General features: G+C 42.1%; 1 protein-coding gene across 2 annotated transcripts in view; it reads right to left on the bottom strand.

Annotated features, from left to right (window-relative positions):
- AHR (aryl hydrocarbon receptor) overlaps nt 1–15,281 on the bottom strand; it is a 63,927-nt gene extending 48,646 nt beyond the window's left edge. Inside the window, exons 1-2 of one of the 2 annotated variants that reach the window (XM_055803339.1) lie at nt 14,734–15,281; nt 6,789–6,976 (exon numbers count right to left, since the gene is read on the bottom strand). In XM_055803339.1, coding sequence (XP_055659314.1) covers nt 6,789–6,976; nt 14,734–14,789 — 244 coding nt within the window. In that variant the 5' untranslated portion in view covers nt 14,790–15,281. 2 annotated transcript variants of the gene reach the window in all.
- Nucleotides 15,282–20,192: the final 4,911 nt, after the last annotated feature.

Genomic DNA, 20,192 nt, shown 5'->3' on the forward strand with positions numbered 1-20,192 from the left:
TTTCTACAAATTTTTAAAGTGTATTCATACCAAAGTCTTAAATTACCAGGACATATTTTTAAAGTCGTAGTCAAGCTAACTACACTTGGACAAATTCAAATGGGTGAATCACAAAGCCCATGGAAGACAGATCTGGAGAGCCTGGTGCTAGCTCTAATCATACTTCTCCACTCAAACTGTCTTTGGAGGAGGGATCAGTTACCATGATTTGTCTAACAACAACAACAACAAGCTCCACATCTCATTATCTTTAGGTGCTACAGTGTAGTAATAAAAACATTAACAAAGACTGCAAGATTCAGAATACACAGTGTCAGAGAACCAGCAGTAGTTCCCAAAGCCAGGCTTTTTATCTTGGTACCCATTCTGGGCTTGAATGTCATGCTAACCCTAACAACGCCAATCTTCAGAACACTTACATGGTTAGCATAGGATAAACTGTATTTTAGGCTCTGATCTTGCAAATGAGAGAGTATTCACTGCAACAGGTATTCAGAGCAAAGCCCAGAACAGTATGCTGTAAAACTAGTCTCCCTATTAAAAACAGCTATGGGAAAAGACAAATGCTCTGCATACTGGAACGGGGTTTTGAAGAAATTTTACAACAGCTTTGTGGAACATATGAGGCTTCTACAATGGCTTTCCGTATGCCTTTGATTAAAACATACATACAGGGCAGAGAAGAAGAGATAACCTTTATTTCTCTTCCCTGCAAAGGGAGTTCTAACAATGATTAACATTAATTGCTGAAATACTAAAGTGCAACAGGAAAAGAAAATCCAAAGAGTATACTGTCAGTATTTGTACCCAGTTCCTCCTTTTTAGCCTACAAATATATTGACATATTAGGCTCTTACTTTGTGATATAAACAGAATTTTCAATTTTAGACATTTGTCTTAAGGTATATTAACGCCAATTACATCAGTCCATAGGGGTATAGGGCTGCCTAGCGAACACAGCAGTCCTAAAAATAAAATGCTTCCAAGAGAGCTAAGAATAAGCATGTAACAATGAAAAAACATACACATTTTGAGATTTAAGGTGATGTCACAGTTACATGGCTCTAATAATAATTTTTGAGGATCAGAATTTAGGACTTCAAAGCCTAAATCCCTACTTATGTTCTGTTACGTAAAATACAGGCTAAAATAGCCTGTAGCAGACAGTCACAAATGCTCACTATGAATCGCGGGGGATTGGGGCGGGGGGAAGACAAGTACAGCAGCGTGGAAGAACAAGCATGGATTAGGAAATAACTTGAATGGTATGATTGACTGAAACCAAAATAACTACAGTTCCAAAGTTCAAATTTTGTAATAACTTTGGGTTGGGGCCGGGGGCAGACAGTATAAAAGGACACATAGTGGGTTTGTTTGGGTGGATTTTGCCTTTTCTTTTTTTCCTAACTCTCAGATAAGATTCAAAGCAGCTCATTCAAAAACGTGAAAATTAATTCATGGTAGAAATTAGAAAGAGAATGACATAACTTTCAAGGCCGGAAAACAAGCAAATTTAAATCTGAATAATATTTTAACAGGATGATATATCTGCTAGAATAATCACCAGGAGATGTGGTGGATTCTCCATTTAACTTCTTCACATTGAAATCGGATAGTGTTCTACAAAACCCACAAGAAATCTGTCTCAAATACGGGCTCTTTCCTACCTTGAGAGTACAAAAATGGCTCAAGACGGAGTCATAAACTAAGTAAGTCTAGTCAAGCCCACCAGAAGCTGCTGGCAACAGTGAATTCCTATATGGCATCAGCATAAACACTTTAAAGCATTAAGTGCAGCCTGATTCCACTGCTCTGCCCTGGAGGGCTTTAGTTTTTCCTGATGTGCGAGTCAGGAGTGTCCATGTAGGCAGTATGAGGAGCAGGGAAAGAGGGTAACATGAAAGCGTAGTCACACTTTCAAAGAATACATGAGGAACACTGCATTAGACAAACATGGCAAGTAAATATAGTAACACTCTGAAATAAAAGCAAGTCAGGCCAGACCTGCTGTATTATCCTGGCCTTAACAGGTTGAGTTGTAATCAGTTGTTCCACCCTTTCAGGTTTCTGTTTCAGAGCACCACAGAACACTTGGCAGCAAGGCTATCTACATGTTGCAGCCTTTCTCAGCGCAACAGAATGTATACATTGTCTCCCACTTTGCCCGTCTTTCCCATCTGTACATCTTATCTTAAGCTATATTCCCCAGAGCAGAAACCACATTCAGTCTGTTCTCTGCAATACACAGTATGATAGAACAGCAGGCATCACAAGAAAAATACATTACATCAAAGAATGTATTTTATGTGATGACAATGGGTGCAAAATTTCAGCTATCTTATGCCAAGGAATGTGTGTTAATTATATTACAAAGTAAAATTAGGCAACACAAACTTACTGGAAAAAATTCTTAATTATTTTGTTATTGCTGTGCTTGCCAGAATCACTTGCATACAACATAAGAAACCAATTCTAAACTAATTTTGAGCAGAAACTTTCTTCTGTAATTGCAGAAAACTGTCCAATAAGCAAGAGGGGAAAAAACACATATTTTAAGCCACAGGAATTCTTAGCTAAATGGATGAAAGGATAATTAATAAGCAACATGTTAAAATTTGTTTCTAATGTATCGATACATACACACAGAGCACAGCTACTTCATTTTAGATCCTGCAAGGCTCTCCTTAATTCTCAGTATACCTTTAAGATGAAAAATCATGCCCATACTATTAAAAAAAAGTGATCGATCACACAAAGTTTACTTTTATCTCTTTAATCTAGCTGCTTCACCAAAACCCCAAGATGACTAATTATAAATGTTCTTCCTTACTGCATTAAAGTATTTAAATGATTATCAATTCATTATATAAAGACCAAAGCTAGAGGCAAAAGGGCTTTTTCCTTTAGCATGTATTGGGAACAAGGCTATGCCTAAATGACTGTCCAGTTGTGCTCCAGATGCTGAACTCGCACTAACCTGCACCCACACATAGAGCTGTTGTCCCATATTCTACTTCATACTTTTCACTGCTGAATGCACACATGCACAGGCACTTAGCGTCAAAACAGGGTGACCCAATACCAGGAAAACATACAAACTATTTCTTTACCGACTGTCAGCAGACACCTGCCTGATTTATCCTAATCTCTTAAAAATAAAAAGCTTGCCTTAAGCCACTTCCATAAAGTATCTTACATGCACAAAATAAATACTCCAGTGGTGACTTAAGCTAACCTGCTTGACTTTGAGGACTGCTAATCCACTTTAGTACAGACAGGTAGCACCACACAGCTGAGAAGCGACACCACCTTAAATCACTCCTTCGCTTTGTCTCACCATGCAATAACTTTGACTTTATAAAGAAACAGACTTGAGACACAGTATTTTAAGCCACTACTGAAACTTCCTTCTTGACTACAAGGTCAAATTCATACATATAAAAGCATGCCAGAGTGCTTGACATGGGGATAAAGAAAGCCTTCTGACACCACGCGGACTTGAAACTAACCTGACCACACGGAACTAGTGTATCTAAAGGGGTGTATCTTGAGTTGTGGAAGAGGAAAAAAAAAAAAATGTATACCTATTTCCTACAGCCTGAAATATGGTAAGCATGCCTAAGTACCATGTTTCAGTTGACACTATGGAAAAACTCATCTGTCTTCAGCTCTGGGGCAGAGGAAGATGCTTTTCTGTTTGATTGGTGGGGTTTTTTTCTTTTCCTTTTTTTAGATATATACACTTAGCTTTTAAAGTAACAACAAAAACCCTCATAGACATCTAAGTGAGGTACGTTTTTTCAAATTGATATAACTTCTTGAGATGTCTTTCACAAAACAGGGCTTTTTTTTTTCCTCCCCAGACTTCCGCCTTCAGAAAACAGGCATTCACTCTGGATTATTTAAACTTGGAAAAATGCAAGTGTTTTCTTTGAAAAAATATCTATTGTTGCAGCAAAAACTTGGGTTTCCTTTCAAGCAAGATCATATGATTGCGCGTTTATATTTTACTTTCCGCAGGAATTTACACACCCCCCATTTGCATCCTGTTATTCATTTAGCGTTTCCCTTCACTTCAGCACGCTGCATTAATAAAGTGGACCTGTTGGCTCAGTCTAGGCACTCAAGGTGACAATCAGTGCTCACTCCTGCATTTGCCAGATTTATTCTATAGGGCTTTCTGCATGTATTTAAGTACACAAAACAATCCTTCAAAAGAGCAATTCGGTAAGAAGCACTGCATAGACAGATCATGAAACTCTAACCTAGGGGTTTCAGGGTATTTTTGTTAATTTTGTCCTTCAGAGCATTAATTTCTTTTTTGGGGGGTAAGTTCAACTGAAATAGATTCCATGTTTTTAAGTACATTAAAATAGCATAAAAAATTCTTATTTTTCAATACTGGACCTGTCATAGATTGATTACTTTTGTTTATCTTCACTTTAGTAGCCTTTAAACTCCTTCAGCTAGACACTGATTACTAACTTGGTTGGTAGTCCTACAGTTCAAAGACCTGAAAAGTAGTAGTAAAAAGCCTTTTTCTACTAAAAAAGGTTAGATAGCTTCTGTTGAAGCTATTCTATCTGAAAGTACAGGCTAAACTTGCTTTGCCTTCACTATTCAGTGTCTCGCACAAGATAAACATCAAATAATTTATCTTTTTATAAAATAAAAAAGCCTCAAATGATAAAGACGATAGGTAAAACATTTTGCTGTAATGCATCTAGTATACGCACTTGTTTGAAAAGTCCTTTCCTATGAGGCAAATCAAAATTCTGCTACTTAATTCATTACAACAAAATCAAATACCCTGTATTCTACAGCAGTGGTTCAGTATGGTGGCATTAGCTTGCATATGGTTGTGTGATGTGGGTAACATGCTAATAGTATGCTACTGAGTTGAAAACACAGGTTAAGTTTGCTTCAACTTTGGATCCACAGTAGTTAAATTAGAACCTGAAATAACTTCTCTGCCACTAAAGCACATCTAATTCATCACCATGCTAAGGAGTTGAAAGCTACCTTTGTGTTCAAATTAGAAACAAGCAACTAATGTAAATTTTGGTTTCTTTACAGCTAAAGCCACAGATTTTTTCCTATATAGAAATCATAGCCTTAAACCCTTTTATTCTAGGACCTTCAAGTGCAAATTGTCAGGGGAGGAGAAACAAGAATCAAGCATTCCCGTTGCATGAGAAACAGATTTGCTATTATCGCTCCATCCCAAAAACTTGCAATCTTTACTTGTTTCAGAAAACTATTTTTTAAAAAAAAGTTCAAGACTAGAATTTCCTCTTCAATTCACCAAGACAATACTGACAAGCCAAATCACTTGTTTTACTGCAGTCCACCTGAGATGACATCTCACAAAGACTTTGATGAACTGATGTGCCAAGAGAACTCTTTTTATTTCACAGGAGTAAATATTTTCATTTGAAAAAAACCTGCTAGAAATATTTGACCAACTCTAGCCTTGAGTAGATTCCATACTAAGAATTGTCCTGAACAAGTACAGAAATGAAGACACTTGCATAGAAATTAAGACACTTGCCTATATTCTTCAAGCAATAAAACACAGGATAGAAATTTATGAACATTACTTAATTGAAGCCAGTAGACACAATAAATGAAAATAAAGTGTTTTGTATTCCTGCAGGAAAAGCAGAACTGTCTTCTGCAGTTAGGTTTCTTCAGTCCTTTCATCCATGGTAGAGTCACTTATCAAGAAGCTGAAACACTAAATCTTCAACTGATGAGGACAGAGGCTATTTTAATGTCCAAAAACTTATTAAATTGTAAAGGTTGGGGTTTTGTTTGTTTGGGGTTTTTTGGGGTTTTGGGGGTTGTTTTGTTTTACTATCAGTTCCATTGTAAGCAAGATTTCTTAGCTACAGCTGATCAACATAATTCCATCTTCAGTATAATATATACAATATAAATAATAATATAAACTTCACTGACTGGTAAAAAAAGGACAATTATTTTAATACAAGCTCCCTGGCTTATTCCAGCAGTGAAAAGGGCCAGACTATTTCTGCCCTTGAAGAAACAGGCACGAAGCCAGCCATCAGATCTCACCCTACGAAATAGTTCAGGTACCGAGGGAGAGGGGTAGAGGACTCCTTGCCCAGCTCTGAGATGGTGTAAGGGAACACATCCTTCTGGCCTGATTACTATTCCAAGTGCTGCTGTATTACCTTTGCCAGGGCTGGGGTCACTGAAAACCTGCCCACACAATTGGAGAACCTTAGCTGTCATCTTAATGCCTCATGCCCTGCCTTAATCAGGGCTTGAACACAGGAAAGACTTTGCCTCTCTTTCTTTTTTGTGATAAGGAAGTCAATTTTGTGATAAGGAAGGGGCACTAGCAATTACTTTACGTTAAAACAAAGTAATTTGTGATGCACCGTTAAGCAAATCAAACAGCTAATGGGAATTCATATGACATTTTAACAGTAATAGTTTTATGAAGGTGATTTTCGGAAGGGAAAACACAAAACCGCTTAAGTATCTTTGATAGTCTAGTGAAAAGGACTGGGAGACTTAAGAGCAATTATTAATTCCAAATGCAAAGGCTTGAAAGACTTGTGATTTAAGTGAAATATAAGTAGTTACATTTGGTTTTCAAGAAACTTTATATGGTTACGTTGTATATACCCATGCAACTGGATGTTCTATTGAAATACTGATAAATTTAACAGTTTAAGTACTTAAACAGGTGAAATCAAGATACAGTACCAACAGAATTTTACAAGCAGTCCAAAACCAAATAAATTCCTAATCCTTACCGTCAAAAAAACTTTTGGCTCTCAGGTAACTGACACTGAGCCTAAGGACAGACAGCTTATCCAACTTGGCGATAACATCTTGAGGGAAAGGCAGAAGGCTAGCCAAGCGGTCCAACTCTGCATTCAAGCGGTCCCTGTGTCTTTTGGATGGATTGGACTTGACTCCTTCAGCTGGAGATGGCTTTACTCTGTGGCAAAAAAAAAAAAAAAAACAAAACACAATATAAACATAATTTCTTTCCCAAAATAAAGGTAAATATTTGCCAAACCTAATATTACAGATTGCCTTTTAAAATTTAACAAGCAAAGTGTCTTCCCCAAGTGGCTTCTGTTTTCCATTTGAAAAAAAAATTACAATGGTTTAACATCATCCCCCCCCACACATACACACACTGTTAAATGAAGCAGCTAGACCCACAATGGCTATTTGAACATGTAATGAACATTTGAAACCTCTGAGATTCAGCATTTTTTATAAAAAGATTCCTATACTTTCATTCAAATGTCACTTGAATTCTTCCAAATGTTAGTCTTACAAATAATTCAATAATTTTTAGTAAGATGTGTACAAATGCATTTAACAGTACACTCTTTCACTTCAGTTACAATTTTTCACAGGTGTCCTTAATTTTTGTCAGCGTTTGGAGCATGATATTGTCAACTGAATACAACAAAAGTTTCAGTAACTTGCTAGACAACAAGGCATCCACAACTGCACAAGAAAACAAGAGATACAGCAAACACTATCAAGCTTACCCTTTAAGCCACCTCTCAGCTGACAGCATTTCGAGCACAGCATGACAAAAGCACAACTTTCTACATTAAAATGCACAATTAAAAAAGCTTTGTTATGAATTACATAAAGTTTTTGTAAACTTGCTATTTTCCATTCATGTCTAGCCTGAGCTCCCATTCCAGATACTTGGATACTCATACCTTCCCATACCACAGACACAGATGTCTAAAAGCCAGGTTAAACCCCTACTCATCTGAATTAAAATTAGTCATTACAAGCCAATACTGAAACAAAATCATTTGTCTGCAAGAGCCATAGCAGATTTTATTACATTTATTGAACAGTTTTCCAATTAGAATGATTCATTATCACTTTTCCAGTACGGCAGTTCTACTTAAGATCTACAGCAGTGACCAATGTGTGCTGCTCTCATAGAAACATTGGTTCTGCAAGATGTATCACTCACCAAAATACTACGCATAAAAACTTTCAGCAGTTAATTTCTTCAGTATTTCATTTAGTCTGCTTCCAAGCTTCGTCCTTCTCTCAACCTTACAATGAGAAATTGCAAAAGCTCCAAGAGTTATTTTTGCTACTGCTGAAAGTAAACCATGCTGAAAAACAATTTCAACTGATACTTCCAGTCAAATAAGTAGCAACAGAGTGGACATACCTATTTTTAGCTTGCTTTTACTTCATATTTCAATTAGATTTCTTGTTAGTTTACATTTAAGCCCTTCTTTTTACAGGCATCATTGAATAATACAGACACTTGAGTAAGTGTCACTTGTCAAAAATAAGTCTTGCTGCCTGTTCCCTAGCACTAGAGCCACTCTTTTGCATACTGAAGGAGGCATGCTCCTTATGTGGAGCCTGGAAACTTGAGGATGCCATAATACAAGATGTTGTTAATACACATTAATATGATACATCAGCAGCAACTACTTACTCCCCAGATGAATAAAGTTAAGTTTGCTGCAGGGTAAAGATTGTCTAGGACATGGTTCTAGTAGACCTTTATCCAAAAAGCACTGGAAAACTGGGGAAAAAAAATGAATCATGAAATACGAAAATTCTCTCTTGAAAAAAAGTATAGGTTCATCATCAACTGCAACGGATGACAAACTAAATATTTGGTTAGATGAGTGCTTCAGTCACAAGCCGTGACTTTGAGACCTGCAGCTCACCACATCCCCAAGTGAATATTAAACTTAAAATAATATAGTAAAGCTTTCTTCACATTCTTATATTCTGGCAGAATATTCACTTGTACAAGCTATATGATTAATACAATTTAAATATAACCCTAAAAAATAAAGTTTTAAATCACCAAACATTACCAGTAACATTAAAAGAAATTTACAAGATAACTTTTAATGTATTAAACTGCCATAAATGTAGAGACAGAATAATAAATTCCAAACTTTAAGCAGGTAACAGTTGTGTAACAATCAGTGAACAGCTCACTCAGACCTCAAACAGGTCTGCTTCCAAAAAGTGGAGTTCCCCATGGAAACCATTCAAAACACACAAACTTTTCCAAATACTATAGTTATCTGTTTTCACAACTGTCCTCCACTTTGCTTAAAACTTCTATAAGCAATTTGACAAGTTAGTTGAAACTAACTGTGCAGTTATCTTGTCAAGTTGTTAGACTTAATTGCTTTTGCTTTACATGGTAACAATTTTTCTTCCTTTTTTCCCTAACTAGTTCAAAGCATAAGGATTTTCTAAGTGTAGTATACAACATTTCTGAATACTAAGTTACCAGTATTTGCAGCATAAATCTTACCATGTTCTCTCCCTCCAAATCAAAGTGATTTTCACTAATTTTCCCCTTTGTGACTCAACTAAAATTAATTACATAAAAATGGATCCCCCCCATAGTGAAGGGAGTAAGGGCAGAAATGCCAGGGGTGTAAGTAGTAAGTTAAACCATTTTCCATCCACTTATGTAAATCCTTGATGCTAAAGACAGCCCTAGCTGCATTGCAGAAAATTATCTTCAGGGGAAACTACGTGCTATGTCAAGATTAAATCCATGCATGTGTTTTTTTTAAAAGAGTGGGAAGAAAAAAAAAAATACTATGGGAGGGAATGGATTTTAAGCTGATCTTTCCGTTCTTAATCTTTTACCTTTCACAGGAAATTTGAATTCCCTAATCAAAGGCAAGCAGTCTTGATACACTCAGTGCCTCCAAACTGAGCTACAATCTATCGTCCCAACAGCTGCAAGACAAGCCAGCACTCTTTAATTTTTGTTTTTACAATTCTAAAGGATTTGCCACCATAACATTAGCTGACTACTATTTTCACAGGTCTGCTACACCCTACTTAATCAGAATTTTTCATTACACATGCTTACCATGTATGCCTTCACAGAAATTAACACTAGGAAAGTGTGCAAGTACCTAAGTCTTAATTATTATCACAAGGCCGAAATAATTTTCAATTTTTACATGCTAGCTTATTTTTTTTTAAGTGACATTGAAGCAGTTATTTGAGAAAATGAAAAGCAAGCACAAATTTAGTTTATTCATAATATGACAACAAAAACTTTGAAAAACCAAATAAAGCACTGAAAAGCATGATAACTTATTAACAAGGTATGAAACCTTTTTAAGGCCTGAAGCACGAAATGAAGTCAGGAAATAAAAGAATGTGCAAGAAGAGAGCTAAAGCTACAGCAACATGTTAAAAAAGTACAAGTTAGAACTGTTCTATTGCTTAGGAAAAAAAGACTGAAGAAAGAGCATACACATCACCTAGCTAATGGATTTAATCTTTTCAGCTACATGTATTTTTCATTTCATATTTAATAGTACATGCAATAAAATGTTCTTCTATATACGATTTAATTCAGTGTAGGTCAGGTATATAAAATGCACGTTACCACTGCAGTCACCATTACAATAGGTGACATCCTCTAAAATTCTCTATTTACTTTAGCAACTGAAAAATACTTCTAAGCATTTAATCTTATTGCCCACACCAGATTTATGATTACTGAAAATCCAGCAGATGATTCCTTTGGAAGCAAAAGATATGACACAGACTACCAACCTCTTCAATCAAACGTATTGTCAATCTATATTGAAGGGGCAAGAGACCCTTTCCAGTAGTTCCTTCAGTAGACGACAAAATCAGCAAAGATTTATGCAACTGTAGGGATAAAGTTGGTTTTACTGAACAGTCTCAATCATCAGCATGCTACTCATCTGATGCTACGAAACTGTTTGTCCTCCAGTAGTAAACAGTTTAGTTGTTTTGGTGTAAGGAAAACTCTACCAAAGTGACAGAGGCAGCCAGAACACCAACCAAGAATGAAAGTTTCGCACTCAGTTTTAACATATTTCATTACCGTTTAAGATGACAAGCCAAGGCTATATGTAAAAAGAAAAGGGAAAAAAAAGGTATTTTCCTATTTACTGATCATGTTATCTACATTTGCCTATCTGTAGTTGCTACAGGTCCTCTTTCTATAGTATTGCAAGAAGCACTGAACAAAAATCCACCAACTAAAAAAACCACAAACCTTAAACCCTGTGAATTTTAAGCAGCAGTCTACATGTAACACACAGGTACCCCAAGACTGGCAAAGTTATCATTACATACATAGAATAAACTTACTATATAGAAAACAGCTTTATCGCCTCCTTTTCAAATAAGAAGTACGAACTGCTGCTTGTAACAGATACTGCTTTACACAAAGGAGTATCTTAACCATTATTTTTCTTTTCTGATGAACTTCCATTTTAAATCTTGTTCTGGAACTTCTTGTTCATTTACCTTGAAAGAATGCATAAATAGTTGCATATTTTAGATTACATTATCTCTGTACTGCTTTCTGAAATTACTGTCTCTCGTTATAATTAAGGATCGACTGGTCCAACATTTTCCTCTGGATTACTTAATATCATAAATACATTTAAGCTAACACAGAACAAAACCATATAATAATTTCTTATTTAGTCTGCTACAGAAACATGCCTTTATGCTTTTTTGCACCTGCATAGTATGAAACATTTATACCTCCCCAACCCTTTCCTTATCTATTACATTTATCCAGTTACGCAAAACAATAGCTATCCAAACACTGAAGAAAACCCCAACAAACAAACCAAGGCAAATCAGAGCTAATAAGCAGAAAACCATAAAAACTACAAGGTGGAGCTACATTTATCTAATATCCATCACCTAATGCTAGAATCTATCAACAGTAAGCCCCACTTCTATAAAATTTGCATTTTATCCTTCCTGCTACTAGTATCTTAAATCAGCAGTTCAGTTAATAATCACTAGAGAAAAGGAATTCAAGACTGAAAAAACAAAAACCCCAAGAAAAAGCAGGGGCCACCCACTGCTCCCCAGGCTTCATCGGGGAGTGAAACACCCCAGGGACGCGCTGCCACCAGGGGCACTCGCAGCGTTCAAACATTACGTAGGGAGGAAATAAAGGTTCCAAGGGTTTGAGAAAGTGATTTCTGTAGTATATTACACACAATTAGAATGCACATGGTTTAGCGGTTTGGGGTTGCTGGGGGTTTTTTGGCGGGGTTTTTTTTTTTTCAGATGACAAGATAACAAGATGAACTGTATGAATAGTTGCCTATTAAGTGCCCACATGACTGCTATTCTTTTTCAGCTGTGATACTGTAATTCCCAACTAAATTAAAAAAAATACATTTCAACACTCGGCACTTTCAGGCAATAGCCTGAGATTCCCCTCTCAAGTTCAGCTCTTTCAGTTCTTTATATAACACACAGAAATGAGGAGCTGCAGAGGGGGCTTTTCTTAAACTGGCTTTGAGTTACCACCATGGCTTTAAAGAGTTATCTGTACCTGAAGCAAGAAGTATTTCTACTTAATTTTTTTCCATGGCAACTACAGCATTATATTAATAGCTTCTTCCATTTCTATAAACTAGTTGCCTGTTGTCACAGATTACCAATTATCCTGCTCTGTTTGGAATTACATACATGGCAAACAAAACATCAGAACAATTATTTACATAAACAATCTCTTCTATGAACAATACTAGTTGCAACAATGTATTACAATGTATCTTCCCCCCCCCCCCCCCTTACCCTGAAGAGCTGAGAATTCTGCTGGGGTGAGGAAACAGCAACCCCAAACAAATTAAAATCACGGTACTGTCAAACCTTTGTTAACCATCAGCAAGTACATCTTCCCTCCCTCCCCCAATCAGTTACAAAAGCTTATTGCCTCTCACTTTTTTTGGCCTAAAGGTACGGTCTGTAACTAGTTATGTGAGAAATGGGAACCCTCTGACCCACTAGCAATGTTCTGTAAGGCTGCTCTAGAAGAAGAAACTAAAGTGTATTGCCATTTTGAGGAGAAAAGGAACACATAAGCGTTACAAGTGAGCTACATTTATCTTGCATTAAAATAATTTCTAGTAACCCAAGCAAAGCGGGTTAATACTTCGCCTCCGCTTCAATTTATGGGTGAGCAAACTAATACGAATGCTTTTATTCTAAGAAGAAACACTTCTCTCTTTGGTCCTAAAGGGCAAAGTCCCTCAATAGATAAATAGTTGCCATTACCCTCAATAGATAAATAGTTGCCATTAGTAATAATAAAAAAAAAAAAGGCTTCAACTAATCAGAGATCAGCCAACTTGCATAAAGATGAGATAGACTGAAAAGGATTACTTATGTAGATACTGCAGTAACGTAACAGAGAAGGTTCCACATCCTCTAACCAAAGCTAACCAGAATTTAATAGTAAGCCACACATTAGGCTAACTTACCAGCAAGGCACAACATCTTGTGCTTGCACAATCAGAACTTAGGTACTACTAATAGTCTACAAATGCCACCAACATGCTTTTATTTCTTCATGAAAAAACACTCATTTCATTCTTAAAATCCATATCCACAGCATGAATTTAATGAGGTACCTCTACATTGTTGCTTGGAAATGAATAGTCAAAAGAGCAAAACACTGCTATTTTCATAAGAAATGCATCTTCTAACAAGGCATTTTTTAAGAAAATGTGCACTTGTACACTTTCTGTGTTAATTTGTAGGGTGAAACACCAGCTAACCCAGCTATGTACATACATTCATTCAAACAACTCCAACCGTAAAGAAGTAAGCGCTCAAGCTGATTCCCCTCCCTCTAAGCCAGTTGTCTGCTATAAATCTAAAAACATACCATTCACAATAGAATTTCATTAAATATTTGTCATTCTCTCCTTTAATGCTTTTGTAGTCTTGGCAGTCATTTTCCACCTACAGAAGTACCCCATGGAAGTACACGGGGATTTTTTGAGCTTTATTTTTCTTGCAATTCTGCAGTTTAGCTGTGATAGTTTTCATGACCTATAGATTCTTGACTTTCAGTTGAAAGTGCAAGTTAAGCAACCCCTCTAGCCTGAAAAAGCACTCTCGTCAGATCAGCCTTTGAGCAGAGCATGCAAAGCCTGGGACTCAAACCTAAAGCAGGTGCATAATACAAAATTGCTCAAGTACTAGTCAGAGTTTCAAAATTATAAATTAATAAGCAAAAAGCCACCATACGGCCAGACTTCGCCCCCCGCCCCTTCGACCGGTCTGCAGCACTCGGTTCGTTTGGAGCTGAACAAATAAAAACGTCTAATGTAATACCGGAGGGGTAAAGCCGGTTGAGCCCTCCCTGACGGGCTAAAAACAGCCCTAAACGGTGGGAATCGGGCGAGCCCTTCCCGGCTCCGGCCCCGCACCTCCCGCGGAGACACCTGAGCGCGCAGCGGTGCGCGGCGGTCGGAGCGGCCCGCAGCGGCGGGGGCGCCCTGCGCGCGGGCGGCGGCCATGGCGGGGGGGCCCGCCCGGCGCGGCACCCACCGGCGGGACCCGCTGCCGCGGGGCGAGCGCAGCCACCGCTCGGGAGCCGTCACCTCAGATGCCTCCCAATCTAGGTCAGCCGGCTGCGCTGCGTTGCCGGCACCGCTCCCTCCTTCCACCGCCTCGACCTTCCGCGCCCCGACACTCCCTTCCTTTTTTTTTTTAAAGCAAAGAGCTAAAAACGACAAAACCCCGCCAGCACCCCGAGGCACACCTCTCCCGGGCGCCCCTGCACCGCACCGCGCCACCGGCCGCCCCCGCCGGGCCTCCACGGCGCGGTGCGCGGCAGGACGGCGAGCCGCCGGGGCGCCGCTCTCCCCTCCCTGCCGCTCTCCCCGCCCGCCCCGCGGGGCCGCTTACATTTTCTGCACAGGTTTCCGCCGCTTGCGACTGGCGTAGGTGACATTGGGGTTCATCCTGCCGCGGCTCCAGCGCCCCGCGCCGCAGGCTCCGCCGACCGGGGGCCGCCGCCCTCCTGTCCGCCTCGCCCCGGCTCTCGGGAGAGGGCGAGCACCACCGGCGCCGCAGCGCTCGCCTCGCTTCGCCCGCGGGCCCTAGCCCTGCTGCCGCCGGCCGTCCGCAGCGAAGGGAAGCGCGGCGCTCGCAGCGGCGGCGCCTTCCCCGGCCGGGCGAGGACGGGAGGCGGAGGCGCTACGGGGCGGGGATCCCAGGTGATCGGCGGCGGCTACACCCACTCGCCGCTCCCGGAGGGCACAGGTGTGGGGGCGGCCGGGGCTTTCCAGCGCCGCTCGCCCCGCGCCTCCCCGCCGAAGCGACGCCGTCTCCCGGCCGGCTCCCTCTGCAGCGGCGGGAGGGCGTGCGGCGGCCTCTGCACCCCGGCGCGGCCGCCGTCTGCTGGCCGAGCGCCTGTCAGTGTGCGCGGCGCCGGGCCGGGGCGCACCTCCCCGCCTCGCCCCGCCCGGCCCAGCCCCGCGCCCGCTCCTCCCGCCGCCGCCGCCGCACGGCCCCGGCCGCCTCCCGCCCCGCCCGCCTGGCAGCCGCCTCCGCCCCCTCGCCGAGGAGGCCCCTCACGGCGGCGGCGGGGCGGAGGGAGGGGGGGGCGGCGCTGCCGCCATGTTGGGAAGGTCAGGCGAGGATGGGGAGGACCGGCGCGGCAGCGGAGGGGGCGCCGCGGGGGTCTCGCCCGGCGGCGAGGGCGTCGCGACGGAAAGTCCCCGGCGTGGGGATGGGGCGGGAGAGGGAGAACCCCAGGCCTGTGGTGGCCGGGGTGGGGGCGCTCCCGCGGCGAGCGGGAAGGAAAGTCAGATCCCAGCGCCTAGGTGGCCCCTAATAACAAAAAATAACCGGGGGGGGACGGGGGGACGGGGGGACGGGACGTGTGTGGAGGAATTCACAGCGTTCAGTTTTGAAAGAAAAATGGTACTGTCTCAGTGTCACGGTGAGGGCTGTGTCTGTCACCTCACACACACACCCAGGCCTGACACCTCCCCCGGGCTGGAACCGTCACGGCCGCAGATCGCCGGGCAGAGAAACCAGAAATCACAGGCGACCGCCCCGAACACCCGAAGGGTGGGGGGAGCCCTGGGTGGGAGCGCCCGCGGGCGGGGAGGGGACAGGCGCCGGGCGCCGCCGAGGACAAGGACAGCAGCGCACCTGGGGGAAGGAAGGTCACCGCGGGCAGGGCTGCCGCTCGCTAAGCACCGAGCGCCGGCTTACTGGGCGAGGACGCGGCTCGTACCTCATTAGGGGATAAATCCCGGAGTTATTACACTGGCGGTTTTAAGCTAAATACTTATGTTAAAGGAAAGGAGCGCAGCACCGCAAACAGCAAGAGGTGCTGCCAAACTGGGGGTGAATAAAACCATCCGAGAGCAGCCCCGTGCCCCTCCGAGCCGCTGCCGCTTCTCCCGCCCATTTTCTTCCTCTGCTTCCCTTCGCGGCAGCAGCGGCAGCAGCGGCGCCCTTCCCCCGGAATAGCGGCAATAAATGTCGTCTCAGCGCTAAACTTGGGAGCCCGGGAGTCGCCCTGCGTGAACACCAGTTGCAGGCGGTCGCGGCTGAGACGAGAGCAGGGAAGTGCTCCCCTCTGTCCCTCGCGAACGCACCGGCCGCCCGCGGGGGACGGCCGAGCCCAGCCGCCGGAGAGCGACGGCAGCTGCGCGCTCAGCCGCGGCCCCGCGGCTCGGTCCCGCAGCCGCCCGTGCGCGGCCGCCGGGAGGCCGAGGCAGTGTCCGTGGTGCTGGTGTCCGGCCGCCCGGCTCGGGCTGGCCGCGCTGTCAGCGCCGCACCGGCGGCTGGGGGCTCGCACTCCCCCTCGCTGGTTACCGAAGCCCCGGCTGGTTGTGCAAGCGCTTCTGCTCCGCTCTGCTGACGGGAGGGATTAGCGGTGGCCCAGGTATTATCGCACGGTAAAATCCTGGGTCCGTGCGAAGGCCGCCCGCAGCCGAGCGGCGGGCTGGGAGCGGCGCCCGCCCCGCAGCAATGCGGCTGCCCCGGCGCCGCGGCCGCTGCGCCCCGTGGGACCCACCGGGCTTCCCGCCGGCCGGGGCGGCTCCGCGGGCGCTCGCAGCTGGGATTAGGCACCACAGCGCGCGCTTGTTCACCGGCTTAATTGCTCGGGTTTAGTTCCGTGGGAAGCTGTCCCAGATGCAAAGCATGCTGAAGCTGCAATATGCAGATAAAATTAATTCGACTAAACCTTAATGATGCTAGTGTGCTTGCTAGTACAGCAGAAGTTGATCAAATGGTGTTTTGAAACGTGTCCTCAGCAAACAAAGTTTTTTGAAAAAATGTAGTAGAAGAACTGTACGCCTTAGGAGGTCAGTGCCTTGCAGTCACATTCCTACTGCATTCCTGGCCAAACACCTTTGCAGCAGACATCAGCTATTCTCTAGCTTCTGTCTCTTTCCTCTTCGCACTCTTTTCTCTCCACAAGATCTTACCAGCATGCTGGAAAAAAGGGCGAGCCATACCATGCACATCTTGCTTCTTCAACCCCTTTCTTTTTTTGATTTTAGGGCTGAAACTAGAAATGTAAGCATTTTCTTCACTCCAAACCCATCCATCTAAGTGCTTAGACTCTTCCAGCCCAAACTTCCCAGTCCCTTTCAGTACTCTTTTCACCACTACTCGCTCCCTACTCACTGGTTACTTTCTCTGTCAACACAAGCGTGCTGTGAGCACTCCATATACAACATAAATTGCTCTGGTTTTGTTCTTTTTGGTTACATTAACTTTGTGTTGAAAGCTTACAGTCATTGTTTAGGGCTTCTCTTTTAATTTTTGATATAATTGCTTCCAGTCTGTCTTACTTCCTCACTGGGATTGAACAGTCTCTAGCAACTTCTTACTTTTCACTTGACCTCAAGAACTCAATTGTTTCTTGACTTTTTGTGCTATGTAGATACTGTCAGACACCCCCATACTTATGCTGTCTCATCTGCCAGCTCCAAATCTACTGGGGACTACATGAAGAAGGAAATATACTTTAGCCTCCCATGATGGACTTCATCTCCCAGTTCGTTTCTGGGGCCATGGGAGCTTGCATGGTGCCAGTGAGGTGCTGTGGTTACTCTTCAACTCCCTTTTTGGAAACAGAGCAAGGAAAATTCATACTGCTAGGCAGAAACCACTTCTCTACATTTGCAATCCACTGCCTGCTATTGGAAATCTACTTCTGTGGGTCAGCCACCTATTTAACAACAAATCTGAGATTTCAGATGTTCAGCACACAGAATCACAGAATGCTCAGTCAGTACATGTCTCTGGGGCCTTTTAGACACAGTTACCTAAAAATTTCTGTATTGCACTACCTGCAGCTTTTGCAAATCTGTCCTCACCTGATGTTCTTACTGTCTCTTTGCCTAATTTGTTGTCTCAGTATTTACTTTTCTATTTGATAATTTGGGTACGGTAGAGATCTGACCTCATATTCAGTATAAAACAAACAAAACCTGTACAACCATGATTCAGCAGTCTTAAAGCCTTCTTTACAGCTTAAGTATTTTTGTCAGGCTTTTCTTGGTTTTATTATTCTTTTTTAAATTAATATCTTGTCAGGTTTAACGACATGTTTGGTCTTGCACATGATGACTGTGGCTGATGTCATGTGGACAATTAAAATTATTTAATTCCATGCAGATCAGTTTCATGTGTATTGTACAGCTCTAACTAGTCTCTTCTCATTTTATCTCTAGGCTACTACCCAGGTGGCTTACTAGGTCTCCTTTAATAAATTTCTCTCAAACCATTAGCGACCACTTTTTTCCTCATCGCTCAAGTTCAGAATTTTTGCCTTGATGCAAATCATGATCATGATGACATGATCATCATGAATCATGATGACATCCAGTGACGAGGTTGTTAAGAAAAATGGGTTTGTGCATCTAATGAACCATACCTTTCCCTATCCTTGGCATGTATGAGGTGTCATATTAATGAACATATTCTTCTGTATCCAGTATGCGTTGTGGTTATCATCCTCTGAAGCTTCCAGAGCTCTTGCTTGTCAGTAGTCATACCTGCTCCTCTGACTGCAAAATGAGAAATATTCTTTTACTCCACACATCTATTCTGGCCCATTTCTGCTTCTCCTGCCCTGCACGGTCCCCTCCTCAGCTCTGTCTCCTGCCCCCTCACTCATTTCACAAGATGGGAGCTGTTTGGAAGAGGAGACTTTTACAGAACAAATCGAAATTCCTGAGTGCACTGGAGCTTCACAGGATCACCATGAGACCAACAAAAATCTTGTCATTTGGGAGGAATTTATAAGAATTATAAACAGTGCTTGCTATCTTAGGGTCATCTCTGACTCATTTCTAGCCTTTATCCTACTCTTTCTATCCATGCCCAAAATTTTACTTCCTTCAGCTTAATTCTGTGTGCTGACTTGTTCTAGCTGTTTGCAGTGCAAATAACACAGAAAAAAACCTGATTTGGTTGTCTGTGATTTCTCTTCTGCCTCCCTGGAGACGAGGAAAGAGGATTGTGATTTAAAATCGTGATTTATGCAGCTCAGATTTTGGAGATCTGCAGAACTGCCAGTGATTTAGGTGTTATTTTTCATGCACCTTTGTTCTGCTAAGAAAGAGTATCTATGGTAACTCAGATGACTGTACTCATTTCAGGAAACTGATCATCTAGGGAAGTTGAATTAGAGTCAGTGAGTAGCCTATATATGGATTCTTTAGTGACTGGGAAGGTCACACAAACATTTTACTGTGAAGAACCAGGAACTCTGAGGGGAATTCTGCCTCACTTAAAAACTGAAACAGAAATAATTATATCTAGAAAAAAGAAACACAGCAATGAGACTAATGGCACACTGCTTTATGATGACTTTTCTTACAGAAGCCTCATTTGCAGGTACTAGTTGAACTGTATATAATGAGAATTAGATTGACAAGAAACTTCCTCACATACACACACACACCTCCTATTTGTATTTTTGTCAACATAGGACAGAACTAGCACATTCTTTTTCCCTTCTCTCATCTCCACACCTGGCTCCCACTTCCACTATCCTTGCAGGTATTTCTGATATGCCAGTGTCTAAAATTGCACTGGCTTTCTATTGAGTATTTAACTTGGGGAGTATTTCCAGAAGCTGAAGAGCCATATAAAGGATGAAAAATATCAAACATATTATTTGGGTAAGTAGACTATGATCCTCATATAGTGGTTAGTGCTAAAAAGTCTTTGTTGATAATGATATTTTAAATATTTTAAATAGATTGAGTTACACTAATCCACTGAAAGCTATAGTCTTAATTGTTCCAACAGGGACCAGAAAAAATCCTCAGTAGGCAAAAAAAAAAAAAAAACATTTAGAGACAGTGTTCAAAATTTTTCTTCTTCCA

Source organism: Falco peregrinus, chromosome 5 (genome assembly GCF_023634155.1).
Source record: "Falco peregrinus isolate bFalPer1 chromosome 5, bFalPer1.pri, whole genome shotgun sequence".
Lineage (NCBI taxonomy): Eukaryota > Metazoa > Chordata > Aves > Falconiformes > Falconidae > Falco > Falco peregrinus.